At 56.8% G+C, this 17,298-nt stretch overlaps 5 protein-coding genes across 5 annotated transcripts in view; 3 read left to right on the forward strand and 2 right to left on the reverse strand.

Annotated features, from left to right (window-relative positions):
* MONBRDRAFT_27529 (uncharacterized protein) overlaps nt 1–1,658 on the forward strand; it is a gene marked incomplete at both ends in the record, with an annotated part of 2,006 nt that extends 348 nt beyond the window's left edge. Inside the window, 4 exons of the mRNA XM_001747855.1 lie at nt 86–151; nt 255–749; nt 1,018–1,120; nt 1,198–1,658. Coding sequence (XP_001747907.1) covers nt 86–151; nt 255–749; nt 1,018–1,120; nt 1,198–1,658 — 1,125 coding nt within the window. The remainder of the gene's footprint in view (nt 1–85; nt 152–254; nt 750–1,017; nt 1,121–1,197) is intronic.
* Nucleotides 1,659–2,048: 390 nt separating this feature from the next.
* MONBRDRAFT_10213 (uncharacterized protein) lies at nt 2,049–3,780 on the reverse strand (the record flags this gene model as incomplete). The annotated part of the gene is made up of 5 exons (XM_001747942.1): nt 2,049–2,216; nt 2,304–2,577; nt 2,665–3,028; nt 3,153–3,343; nt 3,425–3,780. 5 exons carry the CDS (start codon nt 3,778–3,780, stop codon nt 2,049–2,051), a joined length of 1,353 nt encoding a protein of 450 aa, XP_001747994.1.
* A 1,395-nt stretch (nt 3,781–5,175) lies between these two features.
* MONBRDRAFT_10214 (uncharacterized protein) lies at nt 5,176–8,024 on the reverse strand (the record flags this gene model as incomplete). Its single annotated transcript, XM_001747943.1, has 4 exons — nt 5,176–6,729; nt 6,835–7,137; nt 7,615–7,733; nt 7,880–8,024. 4 exons carry the CDS (start codon nt 8,022–8,024, stop codon nt 5,176–5,178), a joined length of 2,121 nt encoding a protein of 706 aa, XP_001747995.1.
* A 1,531-nt stretch (nt 8,025–9,555) lies between these two features.
* On the forward strand, nt 9,556–14,049 carry MONBRDRAFT_27531 (uncharacterized protein; the record flags this gene model as incomplete). The annotated part of the gene is made up of 5 exons (XM_001747856.1): nt 9,556–9,631; nt 9,940–10,052; nt 10,439–10,632; nt 10,811–11,512; nt 11,553–14,049. The coding sequence occupies 5 exons, from the start codon at nt 9,556–9,558 to the stop codon at nt 14,047–14,049; spliced, it is 3,582 nt and encodes a 1,193-aa protein (XP_001747908.1).
* Nucleotides 14,050–15,844: 1,795 nt separating this feature from the next.
* Nucleotides 15,845–17,291, forward strand: MONBRDRAFT_27532 (uncharacterized protein; the record flags this gene model as incomplete). The annotated part of the gene is made up of 3 exons (XM_001747857.1): nt 15,845–15,934; nt 16,017–16,862; nt 17,006–17,291. Coding segments are annotated over 3 exons (1,222 nt in total), but the record flags the coding sequence as incomplete, so codon positions are not given.
* Between the last annotated feature and the right edge of the window lie 7 nt (nt 17,292–17,298).

Here is a 17,298-nt window from a genome sequence, read left to right on the forward strand (position 1 = left end):
TGGGGGGGGGGGGGGGGGCGCGGCTGATGGATGGCGAGGGCTGGATCAAATAATACTGACGTTTTCATTCTCTTTTGATGCATAGACCAACCATAATAGCGGCGTCATTCACGCAGGCATGTACTACGAGCCTGGCAGTGTCATGGCCAAGGTTTGTTGTTGCCCAAAGAGTCACTTGTCGCGACGCACGTCAGACCTTTTCCCTCTCATCTGGCTGGTCGGGGTGCTGTTGCGGTTGTCATCACGACGAGCAGTGCTGTGTGCGAGGTGCTGACTTGATGTACGAGTACTGCGGGCAGAACAACCTGCCTCATCGCCGATGCGGTAAAATGATCGTGGCCTCGACTCCCGACCAGGACCACTGGGTCAAGACGCTGTACGAACGAGGCAACCAGAACGGCGTCAAGGGTCTGGAAATCCTCAACAGCCAGCAAATTCAGGAGCGCGAACCTGCCGTTCGTGGCTCCTCCGCCCTCTGGTCCCCCAACACCGGCATTGTAGACTTTGCGGCCGTTGCCCGCCACATGGCAAAGGAGCTGCTCGCCACAGGCCGCCACGATATCCGTCTCAGGTTTCAAGTGACTGACTTCAAGGTGGACGCCGCTACCAACGTAGTCGAAGTCATTGGCGTCGAACCTGGTCAAAAGGGCCCTACCAAGCGAGTCCGCGGCCGCAACGTGATCACCTGCGCTGGTCTGCACGCCGACACGGTTGCTAGCCGCGGCGGTGGTCGCGCCAACCCCAAAGTCGTGCGTCTCTTTCATTCGTGACATCTCTTTTCATCTTTGGCGTACGCGCCTCTGTTCTCAACTTTTTTTTTTCTCTGTGTTGTGTGTGTGTGTGTGTGTGTGTGTGTGTGTGTGTGTGTGTGTGTGTGTGTGTGTGTGTGTGTGTGTGTGTGTGTGTGTGTGTGTGTGTGTGTGTGTGTGTGTGTGTGTGTGTGTATTGTTTCTATCTCTCTCTCTCTTTCTCTCTCTCTCTCTTTCTCTCTCTCTCTCTTTCTCTCGTACAACGTAGGTTCCTTTCCGTGGCTCTTACTGGCAGCTCAAGTCTGAATACAAGGACATGGTGACTTGCAACGTGTACCCCGTCCCCAGCGGTGGCGGCATTCCTGTTGGCGGTGAGTGTGTCCATATTATCGTCACGCGTTGACCCGGCGCGCTCTAGTTCACCCGTGCACGTGTTTTTGCCTTACAGTGCACTTTACGCCCACCGTGAACGAGCAACGCGGCGAGGGCATCATTGTTGGCCCTGGCGCGTGCATTGCCTTTGACCGTGAGGGCTACAACTTCTTTGATCTCAGCTTGCGCGATCTTTTTGACATCACCACCAACATTGGCTTTTGGCGGTTTGCCATCAGCAACCTCAGTCTCTCACTCGGCGAGATGTATCGTGACCTGAACAAGCGCGCCTTTATGAACGAGGCCCGCAAGCTTATTCCCACCATTACTGATGACATGGTTGAGGAGTCCTTCGCTGGTGTCATGGTGCAGGTCTTTGAAAGTGATGGCAAGGCCAGCAAGGATTTCATTTTCGAACGTAACTGCCTCAGCGGTACAACCTTGCACGTGCGCTCGGCCCCCAGCCCTGCTTGCACTTCCAGCATGGCCATTGCCGAATATGTCGCTGATACCGCAGCCCAGGATTTTGGCTGGTAAATTCCAATGTGCTTTACATGTTAAGAACAGTTACGCCATCCACAATTGTATTTTCGTTGGGATTGACTTCTTTGAGGCCTCCATATCTGACGCCCAAAGCCAAAGTGAGCCCGTGATGCTCGTGATGGGCGGACAACGCAGTGGTAATTTCAATTTGTTTTTATAGAAAAGCAAGATTTCACATCATTCACACTCGCACATTACAAAGTCCCAAGTGAATACACAACAACAAGCCAACGCAAGCATCCCTGTTTACTACATTCGCTACACAGAGAACCATCCACGGCACTACTATATCAAAAGTTGCGGCGAGCAACCCATGTGACGATAAACGAGAAGAAGACGCCTCTGATTGAGGCTAAGGAGTCGGGCTGACGTAGATGCCCCCCCTTAGAGAATCGTGCAGCCACAGCAGCAGGATTGTGGGTAGTCAGGGGCATGAACCTTGCCGTCCAAACCGTACATCCAGTACTGAAAGTCCTTGCCGTTCCAGTGGGCAGTCACGTGAGTAATGGGGATGGCGTGCACGGTCTGGCGTTGCAGCAAAACTCGCTCCGTCTAGCACAGGCAGACATGCCCATGAGGTTTTAGTGAAAGAAAAAACAAAAAAACAAAAAACACAGGAGCAACGATGCGTGCACGTACGGAGGGAATGATGGTGCGGTGCTGCTGCACGAGACTCGATGCAACGGCATCAATCTTGGGCAAAGGACTACCCACGAGTGCCATGACCTGCACGTTCAAGCATCCTCGTGAGCGGAGGTGGCGGACGACGTGCACGCGCTGAACGGTCCCACTCTTGAGACTCACTTGCGCGTCTTGTTCTTGATACACGCAGCGGCCTTGGCCTTGGATGACTTTATCCAATGGCAGACAAAAGGCATCCTCATCAAACACCTTTTGGGAATCATGAACCGACCTGGGAGTGCATGAGCAAAAGCAAGGCGGGAACAGCGCCGTGAGCGTGCTCGGGGACGGGGCCAAGTAGGAGCAACACCCAACGTACCAAGTCACAATCAGCTCGAGGTAGGTCATGAGACGGCCAGAGCCGCGGCAGCGAGAGCACATGCGTCGACCGCTGCCGTTGCAAGTGTGGCAAACGCGTACGCCGGAACTGTGGCAAGAAGAGCAGGGCTGGCCATCACTGCGCCGGCCAATCCCGTTGCAGAAGGTGCACTGGCTGCGGCCACGTCCCTGGCAAAAAGTGCACATGATGTTTCCCAAACCGGCGCAGTTGTTGCATGCGTGCACACGCGAGGTGTGGGGCACGGGCTTGCGATCCTCCGAGACGACAAAAGGGTGAGGTGTCATGACGCCAATGGCCCACGGATGAGGGGCCAGGCCGCGCTCGGGCCCGTCTACATCCTGGCCTGCATAGTCGACACCAGCACAGGAAGAATCGGGCCAAGAATGGGGGAGCTGAGCGCTGGTGACAATCAAGGACGATAAGGGCGCAGCAAAGGAGTGGGGCACGATTGGATCCCGCACGCGTACCGGCATAGGGAACGGTGCGATCGCGGGTGCTGCGCTTCTCTGTGAAGGACTTGAATTCGTACACGTAGCACACGTTGGAGGTGTGGCTGCGCAAATTCATTTCCTGTGCCGCCTTGGTGCCTGCACAGCAGGCCTCGTCCATTCGAGACTTGAGAGCGTCCTTCAATTCTTCCTCCGTTGGCGTAGGGGTCCTGAGCAAAGGGAGAGCATGAGGACGAGACAAAGCATTGCACGGCGACAAGAAGGGGACCGAGGGTGCAGGGCGGACGTACGGCTCCGGGCGAAATGCGTTGGGAATAATTTGTGCAATCGGCACGGGAGCTTCCGAGGGCGGAGCAATGACTGCGCAAACGTCGTGATCATCACGAGGTGTCGTGAGACAGTCGTGAGATCGTTGAAAAGGGATCGCGGCGGCGCGCCCATACTTTCGAGGTTCGGTGCGCTGGGCTCGGCGGAAGAGCTGTGGCCCGAGGCACCGAGATTGACATCTTGGTAGTTTTGCTGGGAATGTGGCACCCCGCTTGCACTGGATGGGCCGCCGTATGGCCCTGGGGGCGGGGCACTCGCGCTGGGCGCATACGCCGGCGGAGGCTACGGCAAAGGAGGCATGGATGCTGAGAAGGAGCATCGCACCGAGGGAACAGCTTGATTTGCAGACGAGGATGGCATGCAGGTTCGAGTGCGCAAGAACCCACCGCGCCGTAGGGCCCGTTGCTGTTGAGCAAAGGTTGCTTCTCCATTTTGTCGTCGCTACGCGCACAGCCGGGTATCGGTGAGGCCGGGAAATCAAATCGCCGGTTAACACAGGCTCGCACACGAAACCATCTTGCCACACAGGAATAAACCCCACAATTGTGATCAGACAAGCCAGCCAACCGATCAGCCAAACGGCAGCCGGGCACCGCAGGCGATCGGCGCGGACCTGTGCAAATTTCACGATTTCCGATTTCAGCACCTCGTGTGCACACGTTGGGAAGAAAAAAATAGGAAGTCAGAGAGTGTATGTGGAAGCGAAGCAAATGCAGAGAGTATGTGAGATCAGGGTGTGTAATGAGAGGTAGAGCACAAGTGATGAGTGAGGTGAGTGTCGTGATAAAGGTCTAAGAAGAGTGATGGGAAAACTGTGAGAGAAACGAGAGATGACTTTGCATGACTGTTGGAAAAAGAGATGGGGCGTGGGCAAGATGAATATGGCAAAACGGCACACCACCAACGTTTGGCGGTTGGGGAACGCCAACTCGAGCAACTGGACCAGCTCGATCACCTCGACCGGCGATGCGACCTGGAACATTGTCTATGAGGCGTACTGGGAGCTCCGTACCGGTCGGCCGCCATATCTCGAGACATCTTAGGCTGATGTGAACGTTTTCGACACACATGTAGCTTAAGCTGCCCGCGGGCACATGTAGATTGAGGATGGCGTTGTTATGGATGGAGCAGGACGAGCCCGTTACAGGGCGGCTCTGTTGGATTTTTGGCTCGGAGCATCAGGGGTGATTTGACGTGCATCTTTCCTTGGGCTTTGTGGTGACACAACCTGGCCTTGCGATTCTTTGTGTCCTGCCGTAGCAGCAGAAGCGCTCGGCCCAGGCCATGCAGGCCAAACGACACTGTGGGTTGTCATTTACTATCAGCCAGTCAATCGTCCTGCTACGCAGGTTTCGGATACACTCGGTCAAAACATTTCAGAGACCTCGGTCTCGCCCAAACAAACAAGAGACAGTGGGTTGCGGAAGGGTTTAAACGCGCGCACGCCGGAGCCTCAGCCTTGTTGTATGACTGTATCCAGGTGCCGCAGGGTGTGGTACTCGACACAAGTCAAATGCATCCGCTGGGTTCCACTGTCGCAGTGCACGGATGGCTCTATCACAGCCACGCCACGCGCGGGCAAAACAAGCAGGTGAGATCGAACATGATCGACAAAGAGACAAACAATTCGGAGCCTCGCGGTTGGATGCCCACCTCCGGCATAGATGACCGCTCGGCAGTGCTGGCACGTTGCCACGACGCGCGGCTCCCATTCCTACAGTGACGAGTGCCCCGGGCCCGTAAAAATGTGAGCACAAGCCAAAGCATAGACATGCGTCTGCCTGTGCGAGAAACTGACGCCAGCCCGAGTCTGAAAAACTGGCACATTGATGGTTTCCTCAACAAAATGCTCAAGTTGGTCGCCTCGTGCACGCGATTGATCGACTGCTGGTCGAGGAACGGTGATACGCCGGGCTGCCTCATAAATCTGTGCGGCTGCACGACGCCGGCGAGAGGCACGAGGCCCTGCAGCGCGGAGTGGGCTGCTGATTTTAGTCTTCATTGACTGGGGGCGTTGGTTGGCTGGAGGCGTGGCCAGGTCGCGACCTCGACGCACAAGCACGTAGACACGCTCACTATCGGGTAATGGCGTGGTCCCAGGGACTGTGGGCTCTTGTTCGTCCAAAGTTGAGGGATGGGTGAGCACGGCGTTGATGTGTGACCAATGCTCTGATGTTTCTCCCGAGCCTGTCTCTGAATTGGAATGCTCGGGAACTGCTTCGAGCTGCGGACGCAAAGACGCAACAGGAGGTTCGCCCGGTTCAGGCAGCGCACGAAGGGGCGGGGCAATGGATTGAATCTGTGCCAGGCTGGTGTCGGCATCAGGTGCGTGGCCATAAATGATGGCTGTGTTTGCCATGGCGACGTCGGACTCGATCGCCGCTTGCACGCCACAATCGACACGCTCGGCAATACGAGCAAGATGATTGGCACCGACACGGCTCATGGCAGCCAGCCGCTCCATGTGCCCCAAGTGAAGATCTGTTTGGCAGGCAATTGCCGAGCCGGTCCTAACTTCCTGTGTGTCTGAAGCGCTTTCCACGCCAAGAATCTCTGGTAGTTGAGTTTCAACCACCGGAACCGGATCCGTTTGCACGGCAGCTTCAGAGTGTGACATCGCTTCCGTTGGTGTCGCCGGGGTTGCGAGAACTGAAGACGATGCAGCTTCTCGTTCGTCTGGCAGGGCCAACTCCAAGGCGCTGGACCCCCGCTCGATTGTCAATGGCTCGACTTGTGTGGCCTGGTCAATATGGATGGCGGCGAGTTCAGGGGTGCCAACATCCACGTCACACGTGCTTGGGGGCGGGGCCGCCGCTTGCTCGGCCGCATCCTGAAGACGGGCTTGCCGGGCCGCATTGAGCCAGGCCTTGCGACGATGGCGCTTGTGCAGCGCGTTGAGCTGGTCCTCGTACTCGCGCTCGACGTTGGCCAGCGTCTCCTGAAGCTCCTGTAGGGCTTCCACGTGCTGATCGCGCTCCGACTCGAGTTCCGCGAGGCGTTGCTGCCACTCAGAGGGACTGGCCTCTGGGACCTGGGTGTCGGTCGATTGGCTTGTTGCCAGTGGATGAGGGAGTGCTGACATTGGAGCTGCGATATCGTCGATGGCGTCAAAATCCATCGAGTCGTTCATGAGGTGCGGGGTGGGACTGGGCGGGGTCTCTGGATCTTGGCTGGCCGTCCGGCTGGTGCGAGTGCGGGATCTCGGCCGGTGCTGCGGATAACGCTGCGGATCATCGCTCAGGCTGCTCCCAGCCCGTCGAAGCTTGTTCTAGCAGGTCCCATAGACAGGCAGACAGGCGGATCGTGTGGGTTGATAAGCAAATGTCAGGTGGGGAACTGGATGTCTGTGGCTGGAGGCCAGGTGCGGACCCACCTTGCTGTAGTGGACGCTGGGGTCGGGGCTAAAGGGACGCGGTGACCGGGCTCGGTATCGATGCTTCAAGGGCTTGGCCACCTGCATCTTGTTGTACTTGTACTTGAGACCATCAACAAATTCCTGGATGAACCGGCCAAGGCAGGTGAGTTGGTCTCGGCACGGGAAGGCGAGCCACACGGGATCAACTCGTTTCCACTGGGCTGGGTACGTGGGCAGGAGGAGGAGGAGGAGGAGGCGTTGTGGCCAGACCTGATAATCCACCGTGCCCGATTTGTCTTTGTCCCAAATCTTCAAAAGGGCCTGGTGCAAAAGAGCCGGGCATCGGCATTGGGGTGAGACAAAGGGGCCCAGTGATGGGCAAGCATCGAGCACTAAGAGAGGGCTGCGGCTCGACCTTGATTTCTTGCTTGGTGAGCTTGAGCTCTTTGAACTTTTCAATGGTCGACTGTAATTCCTTTACTGCGTCGGCAAGTCAAGGCAGGTCACAGCGGTAAGCAAGCCCAGCACAGGCGCGATCATTGAATCGCAATTATGTCTCGCTGGTACACGCATGCGCGAGGGCAGGAGGAAAACGACATCGGCACCCACAATCGAGCTGCCCGTCGCCGTCGCGGTCGAAACGCTTGAAAAAAGCACGGACAGTCAGCTTTTGATTGGCCAGAAATTGGTTGACCTGTCCCAGGTGCAGCAAAGAAGCGGGCGGATGAGAGGGCGCGATGGGCCTGGTTCCTCTTTTTCGGGTCGGGCAAGCCAACGCTGAAATCGGCAATGGCCAACCTGGGTGTTCCATTTTGCCAAGACCACGTCGGGCTGAAGCTCCGACGAGTTGACTTTGCGGTGAAGACGAAAGTCTTGAATGGCTCGCTGCAAGGCGGCCAGCGCCAGGACGCGGTCAACTGTGAAAGGAAGACACGAGTGGAGTGCTATGTGAGTGGCGGGTACACAACGGCACGGGATAGGCCCGTGAGGCTCGGTGGACGGGGCGTCAACGAGGTTGTGGTCGCGGCGCCTGGAGAAGGGGTTTGGGGGCAGGCAGCCAAACCGGATGCGCCTGAACGCTTGGCGTAATGGTAGCGAACTATGGCCTTGTAGACGGCCACAATGCGGCGCTTGTAGCGGCGCTGGGAGGCGGGAGCGAGGGGCGGGGAGGCAGCGGCAGCGACAGGAGGAGACGTGGATATGGGCATGGTGCTGGTAGCCTGGGGTGGGCTCGGGACAGCTTCATCTTCCAAGAGCCTCAGGGTCGGGGCTGCCGCCTCTGCCATGCCGGTCTAGTCCCCAGTGGCAGCAACGCGAAACAAGACTAGCAAACACCGAGGGAACAGCAGCTATGGCGGCCACACCAATCTCGAGAGAAAAGGCGAGCGTAGTCGCACCCTGCCACGACCCGGAAGCGCTGGTGGAAAGAAGAGGAGCCAAGGAGATCTTGAAAGAACAAGCCGAGGAGGAAGCTGAAGAAGAAGCAGCAAGAATGGCCTGCCGTCGATCGGCAGACATAAGTTGCATGGCAACCTGCGGCCCGTTGACGGCCGGGGGGCGGCGCTAATGTGCCGTTGACACCAGCTCGCGTGGGTGCGGAGTAAGGGTTTGGAGGCGAAGGGCAGATTCAAGTCAAGAGGCACGGGGTCATACGAGGACGCTCCTGGTGGTCGTGCGAACGGGTTCAGCGTCGTACGTTTCAGGGTGAGCGTTGTGTCATGCGTCAGCTTGAGCAACCAAAACCTGGGTGCACTTGTGCGCGATACGAGACGGTTTCCCAACCTGCCTCTCTGGTGCAGCCGTGGACTACACAGGTGATCCGCCAGCTGCACCCGGTGATCCGCCAGCTGCACCAGGTGATCGGGCCGGTCGGTCTTGTGTGTCCCTGCGAGATCAAGTAGATGGGACACATGTGCAGAATCTGATGATGAGAGTGGGGGTGGAGTGGCAGACTGATGTTTTCAACAGCTGTTGTCGACTTTGCGATGTGGTGCGAAAGAGTCGGATGATCTTTTGAGGGTGATGCTGGGCTGCAATAACTGTGCAAATAGCTGCATAAACTTGGCTTGTGTACGTTATGAAAGCTACAACAAGTCTGTGTTCGCTCGTGGTGGCGGCCGGGCCTCGTTACGGAGGGCACTCGGGGCAGATGCCTCTGGTCCCTGTAGATGAGGGCCGAGGCTTGGACCTCGGTACCCCCAAAGGATGGTCGTGGACCATGGCCATGATCGCGTTCAAAACCCCTTGACATGTTAACGGAAAACCAAAACAAGAAAATTTCACGGCCAGATTTCGTGGTAAAAAGCCTCAAAATGTTCTTCACGAACTCGATAAAAGGATAGCTATAAATCTACAATAACTGCTCTTTTCGCGACATGAAACCTTTTTGTCCAGAGCACCAGATTGTTTCCTTTGATGAAAAACCAAAAAAAAAAAAAAAAAAAAAAAAATGAACAGCGCAGGTGCCAAAGGGGTACGGCCAAGGTCTCATCTGCTGCGCCGCTCATGCAGTGGGCAGGGTAATTGGTTTGACCAAGCCAGGACGGTGAAGGAAAGCTGGTGCATAATTGAGAAACTCCAAGGGGCTTGTTCCTCGCTGCCATTTGAGACCACGCACTCGCTCTCCACGGTGTTTCGTTTGGGTCTTACTGCTGCTGCAGCTGCAACTGTGGTTGTGGCAGCTTGCACGCTCGGCTCTCTCGAATCGTGGCAAGGAAAAAGATTATCTCTGACATTTATATGTCTCAACCATTCCCCTCTGAAAGGCAGCGGGATGGTTTTCGATTCTCTGGATTTGCCTTTATTTTTCCTTATGGTACAAGTGCTTTCTTCGCCCTCTCTCTTTGGGTGTCTCGCCTCTTGTCATCCTCTCCCAATGCGTCGCATCGTTTTGCCCGCTCTCTGCCTTTTGAGCAGCTTGATTCCCCACTCTCTCAACTCTCTGCTCTCACAGTCACACACACACTCTCTTTTATTTTTTATTTTCTCCCTCTCTCTCTCTCTCTCTCTCTCTCTCTCTCTCTCTCTCTCTCTCTCTCTCTCTCTCTCTCTCTCTCTCTCTCTCTCTCTCTCTCTCTCTCTCTCTCTCTCTCTCTCTCTCTCTCTCTCTCTCTCTCTTTCGAGTCGGAGCGGCGGCATTTGGCAGCGGCGCGATCAATCTACTCTGCCGCTCGCCAGTGGCCATTGCCTCAGAGTTCTTTATCCAGGGAACGCTGGTATTCCGCGAGTGCTGCAAAGTATCACACGGTGGCGAGCGAGATCGTCTTGGCTTTTTTTTTTTTCTGGACCGCAAGACGCAAGTCGTGGCGCGCGCTGAATCTGGCAGCGCCACCGACTGGCGGTTGCTGGTCTCTTATTCTTACGCTATCCTCTCTTGCCTTTGGCCCCTTGGCCTCGCCCAAAGTTGAATCGACTACGGCGCGGCTGCTTTCTCTCTTCTCTCGGTGGCGTGCCTTTCGCGCGGAGCGGCAATTCCTGTCATCGCATCCGGCTCGTCTTGGCGCACAGGTAGAGGACCGCATTGCCTTCCATGCCCTTGGTTTTGAGGCTACCTGCCGGTGTCCTGCCTCCTCGGGCCCTCACGAGTTTGCTTTTGTGGACTGCCCTCGCCCGTACCAACTAGGCTCGTGCCGTCCGTGCCAGCGGTATGCTGGGCAAACGGCCAAAACCAGAGGCCTGTCCGCCATCAAACCGCAGTGCCTCCATCGGCCGCTGGCCATCGATGCCCCACTTGCTATCTATCGTGGCCCTAGCCTTTGTCCTCGTCGCGTTTATGCCTCATGACGTCAAGGCCATCACCCCGGAGCAAATACAGTCGTACGTTTGCCCGAGCATCCTCGATCAGGCCGCGGGTCCACCCTGATCCGCCCGCGCCGTTTGCCTGGTCCACTTTTGCTGACCATGTATATACGCACATATCCTTTTTATTTTTTTCTCCTTCCCTCCGTCCTCCTCTGATCTCACCTTTTGATTTATTCTTTTGATGCATCTTTAGATGGCTGACGACCAACACGTCCGAACTGTCCCCGACCGCCCTCAGCCGGCTGCAGAACCTGCCGCCCACGCTCTACTTCACCCTTCCCGATGACAGCCTGCTGCGCTACTCGCGCGAAAACCCTCACTGCGGTCGCAGTAGCAACAGCTCCTTCTGTCTACAGAGTCGCCCCACGTCATCCTGGCTTGGGCTGGTGGCTGCGCACTTTCCCACCGGCATCGAGAGCAACCGGCTCCAGCACCTTAACGACACGCAACTCGTCATTGTAGGCAGTCGCCTGGTCAACGTGTCAGAGTCCGCCGATCACCTGGGTGCCTTTGCCGCCCTCTACCTTGACCTCGCCACCCCAGCCCTCTCCACATCCCTCTTTGGCACCAAGGTTGAGATGGCCTTCACTTGCGACCGTAACATTACCCTACCCGACTTTCCCGCCGTTGCCGCCCGCACCACCGACGGGATTGAGGCCGGCATTCCTACCCGGCGCTACCATCTCGACGTTCACCACGATTGTGCTTGCCACGACCCCCACGACTACGATAAGTGCTCGTATTTCTCCATCAAGTTTGACAAGGTCGATGCTGTCACCCACTGGCGGAATAGCGCCGATGAACGCCAGGGCGACGTGACCAAGTGCATGAAGTCGTTCACGAACGATCTCAGCTTCTTGTGGGGCCTATCCCTGGGCATCATCCTTCTTGACATGTTCCTTGGCTTGGCCGCGCCTTGGCATCAACTGCCACAGCGAGCGCTGCCCGGACCAGGGCAACTGCCTGAGCCGGCTTCGCCCCGCCGACGTCATCTACGAGCGGCCCTTGGGAACTTTACGCTATGTTCTCACCTTTGGCTGGATGGACGCCCTCACCCCACCGGCCCACTTGCTGGAGACGGACGAGATTGCCTGGCCAACCGCCGCCGGCTTTGGCGCCATCAGCATCGTGGTCCCGGCCTTTACCAACAACGCCCTGCCCTTGACCGGCATTCTCACCATCCTCATCTTTTTCATCCCCCTCATTCTGTGCAAGTATGCCCGCACGCAAACCATTGGCCTCGTGGCCGGGGCCGCCTATTCCGTTGCCGTCCTGGAGCAGGTTTGGAGCGCCATCGCCTGCTTTGGAGAGCGCCAATCCGCCATCAACGTCCTGGCCATGATCCCGCCGACTGTTTGCATCACCTACTTGGCTGCATGGTACTGGTGGCAAATTGCCAAGCGCGCACAGTATCTCTACGATCGCCTCAAGGGCAACGTGCACGAGGAACCCACCTGGCGCGAGCTGCAGATCAACAAGCTTGATCGCCGCCCTTACATTCGCGCGCTCCTAGCCCGGGTCCCGCGCGCCTCCCTCACGCCCTCCTTTGGCTACCAAGCCTTTCGAGCGACCCTCACCGGCGCCGACCACTACATGGTGCCGACACGCCTCCTCTGCGCCGTTGGCCTCAGCATTTGCTGCACCATCTCCATCACCCCCTCCATGTACTCGGCCGCTTCCCTCCTCGGCGCCATGGCCGAATTTGCCATGTCCTCGGGGCATTGCTGCGAAGGTCGCCAGTGCGACCCAACCCCAGGCGCCGAGCTCTGGGTCGCTGACTGGCTCACAATGGGTGTCGGCGTCCAACTTGGCCACGGCGAGGAGTGTCGCAAGGACCAAATCGTCATTCGCCACGCGCTCAGCGCCGGTATCCCCTCAGCCGCCACCCTCGTCGGCTTTGCCCTCTGCATCTCCCTGATGCACACCCTGGTCGTCTACCGCAAGCGCATGCTCCTCCTCTTTCGTGGCCAGCCTGACTTTATCATCAAGCCCGTCCCCGTGCGCGAGAGTATCTCCGCTGCCCTCAAGTACGGCGGCACCCAGGTCGCCAGCACCCTCGCGGCCCTCGCCCTTGGCACCGTCGTCTTTACCGTCCTTGCCATCTTCATCGTCATTACCACCGTTCTCCCAATCATGAACCTTTACGGCGACTGGTTCTGGCCCTGGTGGTTTCGTTTTGCCATTTTCGACGCCGAGACAGGCCAACCCGGCTTTCTCGCCATGGTCCTGGTCAACTACTGGACCCTCATGCTCATCACATGGCTTGCCTTTCGAATGGACCCCAATGACCGGGGCCTCCAGCGCCGAGGCCTGTTCCACGTCTTTGATTGCATCGAGTTTATCTTCTACCTCTTCAACGCCCTGCTTGGTCTTGCCAAGCGTGCCATCACCTCCATCCTTCTGCAAGTCATTTTCATGGGGCGCATGGACAAGAGTCTCATGCCTCGCAAACACGAGCTCATGGACAAGTCCTACGTCTCTTATCTGGGTTACATGCAGCTTGACCTCTTCTACTCACACCCAATCCTGCTCACGGCCTGTTACTTTTGGTTGCTGGAGGTGGAGCCCCCCTTTGTCAAGTCCGCCTACGACGTCCACCCGTCCCTCGGCACCACTGCCGGCACCGAACTGACCCGCCGTGCCAACTCTCAATCCCTACACGGCTCCACTGCCGTCTTCAAAACCCTGCCAAATAATGCGGGCGATGAAGAAGAGGAGGACCAAGATGGCCTGATCAATGGTGATACCCACGCGGCGGCCCCAACCCCAGCGCGAAGTGGCGCGAGTCTACCCAATCATCGCCGCATCCGCTCGGATGTGTCCGTGCTAATGGACGAGCACGAGGCCTCACGCGCGCGTCGCCGCCGCATTCGAAACCGCGTCTGGCTTTGTGTGACGTTGGTGCACAACCCGCGTCTGCGCAAATTTCGGAAGCACGTCATTCGCGCGGAACTGGCCCAGGTTTACGAACGCATTGAACGCAGTACTGAGCAAAGCTCTCCGACCCATCACCTCAATCCACTGCATAACCTGCTGCAGCGCGCACGCCCCGAGCGCGTTGCTGCCACGCGTTCAGAGCGCGCCCTGACGTCGGTCTTTGACCGTAGCTTTGATGCCGATCCACCTCCGTACCGTGAGATGCGGAACAATCCCTTTTTCCAGATTGACGACTCGAGCCACGAGCCGAGCAGCCAGGACCCGAGCCAGGATGCAAGTGAACGCAGCTCTATGGACTTGCCCGACAGCTCGCGAGGCACGCCGGCGCAGCCGCGGCGCGCCACTGTCAGCACCACCGTAGACGAGGTCGCGAGCGATCAAAGGCCCGATCCCTTTGCTATGGAGGACATGGAGGAGGATGAGTACATGGAGATTGGGCCCAGTCTGCGCCTTGAGGGTGAAGATGAGGAAGACACAGCCGAAAGCACTGCGTGACAAGCCCCACAAGCCAGCCAATAGAATAGACAAATTGTGATGATGTGTGGATGATGTGTGTGGATGAAGGCTGCTGCTAGAGTCGGCCTGTGAGTGCGCGTGGCTTCTCCCCCTGCTTCCTTGCTAGATTATCCCCATGTCATCCCGGGATGCCGCAGACGAGCTGCCCTCCATTCCTTGCGCTTCCACATACGATAGACTGAATTGATCGATTAGTTCCTCGCTCCTTTTTTTTTTTCTTCAAGGTTTCAAATGTCAGATGTCAGATTTTAAATCGTGCCCAACCAAAAGTTTTAATTTTTTGTGTGATCCTCATGTTCCCATGTCCTAAGACAGCCCCTGACTGACGGGAGGGACAAAGAGAGATGTGGAGGGGCACGGAGGTCTGGTCAGAGATAGTGGCCGAATGATAAAGAACGAGCAGAGGTACGGAAGGGTGAAACAAATCTAAAATTCATACAAAGAGAAAAGTTCAAGGGCGAAATGGATGACAACAGAGAGAGAGCGCCAAATAGAGCCCGGGTCAGAGACAGAGCCAAAACCAGAGCCAAACTCAGAGCCAGAGCCAGAAAGAGAGAGAGTAGTTTTTTTTTTTTTTTTTTTTTTGGTGCATTTTCACCTTTGACTGATCGTGTCGGGTGTGTGTATGTGTGTGTGCGCGTGTGTGTGCGGGCGAGCCGTTAAGGTTGACGGGTCAGAGTGGTGGTCCGAGGAGAGTGGAAGCAAAGGGATCCCCTGGTAACGATGCACAAGACAGTCCCGTGGGCCATTCCATGTGCTGATCATGTTGTACGCTCATATGCATCCCTTCAACTTGTGCTAGATGGCTCAAAACGCAGTCCGCGCCGAGTCGCTTGACATTGATGCCGCACGCACGTGAGATCTCAGTGCTCAAGTGGGTGATCCCGGCCTGTTTGCAATCTTCTCCTGCTCAAGCAGCAGAATAGCCCGCTAGCAACTTTGTGACCCGAAAAATTGGTCGCCTTCAGCCGACACGCTGACTCACTGCTCGCCTTGTGTTTTGAACTCGGACACACGAAGGTGTGTCGCGTCAAGTCCCTTATGTTCGCTTGAGCCAGCGTTACTCAATCATGTATCCTTGTAGCCACACACTGCTCTGCGCACCAAAGGTCATGAGGCAAAAAGCTCACCGTATTCCTTGCGTAGAGACTGCCTGTTTGTTGGCCTTTGAACCCCCACCCCTCACGCGCGTAGGCGCGCACACATGGCTTGCCGACCCGGTCCTGTCGCCAAAACATACTTATTTCGTTAGTGTGTATGATGTCGGCTCCTCACGCAGCTCGATCGTACACTTGGGCCTCATGCCAAAGTGACCTTGTGTGACTGTTGTAGACATCCTTGCACGTTGACGGTCACCCAGATCAGGTGACCAAAGTCACGCTCGTTTCACGTTTGACCTCATTCATGTATGCAAATGGGAGCTTGAGCGTGCTCCCATCTTGCCACTTTGGCACAGGACGTGTATCCTACTGACAGGTGAGCGCACCATGCAGCACAAACCTGCCATCCGCCTTTGTCCGAGCTCTCTGACTGGATCAAAGAGCACCCGGATCTATTCACAACACAGTGCCGCACGTCTGACGCCTTTCCTGCATTCAAATTCAATGCAACGTTCCTCCAGCCGACGACGCCGCCGACCGCACCAGCGAGGCTGGTAAGAGCAGAAGGCGTTTGCATCGGTGGCCTTCTCAACATGCCAGACCATGATACCACCGGAGCGAACATCTCACCTCGAAGGGCGCTCGCACACTCGTTTCGCAGGCTTGAAGGTGTCATGGACGGTAAAACCGCCAGGCGCTTCACTTGCCAAGAATGCGGCGAGACTTTTGCAAAAGACTCGGCCAAAAACAGTCATTATCGAAGGGTGTGTGCATCACGTTGTCCGCAACCCACTCCGCTTCCTTATTAAGGCAGCACCCTTCACGTTGATCGCGCTGCAACTGTAGCTTCACCAGCGCCGAACCAGTGTCAGTGTGGGAGGTCAGGTAACGGTTGTTGATCGACAGCCTGACGGCAGCTTTCACTGCCCCGTTCCCAGTTGCAGCGCAAGCCACGGGCTCGCAACCAATCTTCTCCGACACATTCGCGCCAAGCACGCCGAGCCGCCAACAGCAAGCACCGCCGCTTCCGCAGCGCACCAAGACAAGCCACCTGCCTTGTTCAGCCGTCCGCGCAAGGCCAAACGACGCATCCGCTTTCAACAGGATCATGACGTGCGAGGGGCAAAGCGTTTTTTGAGCGAGATTGGGCTTTGCGTCGCTCCCCGAGGCGGCCCGCCGATATGCCTGGAATGCCAGCATCGGCTCCGTGGTAACATTGTGACACATCTGCGAACCAAGCATCACATCCTCTGCGTGCCAGACGACGTCGATGCCGCCTGCAAGCTGACTGGTTCTCTGGCTGAACCCCTCGAAGAGCAGGCGGAGCACGACCAGGACCCTAGCACCCCACAAGCTCCCTTGCCCGGCATTCCCATCCTTGATGGGCTCGGCTGCCCCCTGTGCTATGCATGCTCAACCACAATGGTGAGCCTTCATTATCACCTACGTACAATGCATTCAGACGACCCCGATCGCAAACTGCCACCCCGCACCATCAAACTGCAAAAGCCAGATCGAGGCATGGGCGCCCGATGCGTCGAGGTGCTCCCGGATTTGGAAGAGGCAGATCAGACATTGCATGACATTGACCAAGAGGAGAAGGAAAAGCGGATGAACCAGGCCGTGCGACGCTGTGTCCGGGCCTTGCAAGCCGAGCTTGTCGACAACATCCATTCCAAGGCCTCGCCAAACGTGCCAGATCAGTAATTCTGCGTCGCTCGGAAAGGAAATTGATTCTCTTTGGGGGGCTTCAACTTTTTCACTGCGTGTTGCAAGACGCTTCATGGTACGGCTCCCTTTCATGCAACGTGTCAACGCGCTCTTGCGCTCTCTAGAACACTCTCTGTCTCATCATTTCTCTGTCTCTCTCTGTGCCTCTGTCTGTGTGCCTCTGTCTGTGTGCCTCTGTCTGTGTGCCTCTGTCTGTGTGCCTCTGTCTGTCTCTCTGTCTCTCTGTCTCTCTCTCTGTGTCTGTCTCTGTCTCTCTCTCTCTCTCTGTCTCTGTCTCTGTCTCTGTCTCTCTCTCTCTCTCTCTGTCTCTCTCGCTCTCTCTCTCTCTCTCTCTCTCTCTCTCTCTCTCTCTCTCTCTCTCTCTCTCTCTCTCTCTGTCTCTCTCTCTCTGTCTCTG

Source organism: Monosiga brevicollis, genomic scaffold, assembly GCF_000002865.3.
Source record: "Monosiga brevicollis MX1 MONBRscaffold_19 genomic scaffold, whole genome shotgun sequence".
Taxonomy (NCBI): Eukaryota; class Choanoflagellata; order Craspedida; family Salpingoecidae; genus Monosiga; species Monosiga brevicollis.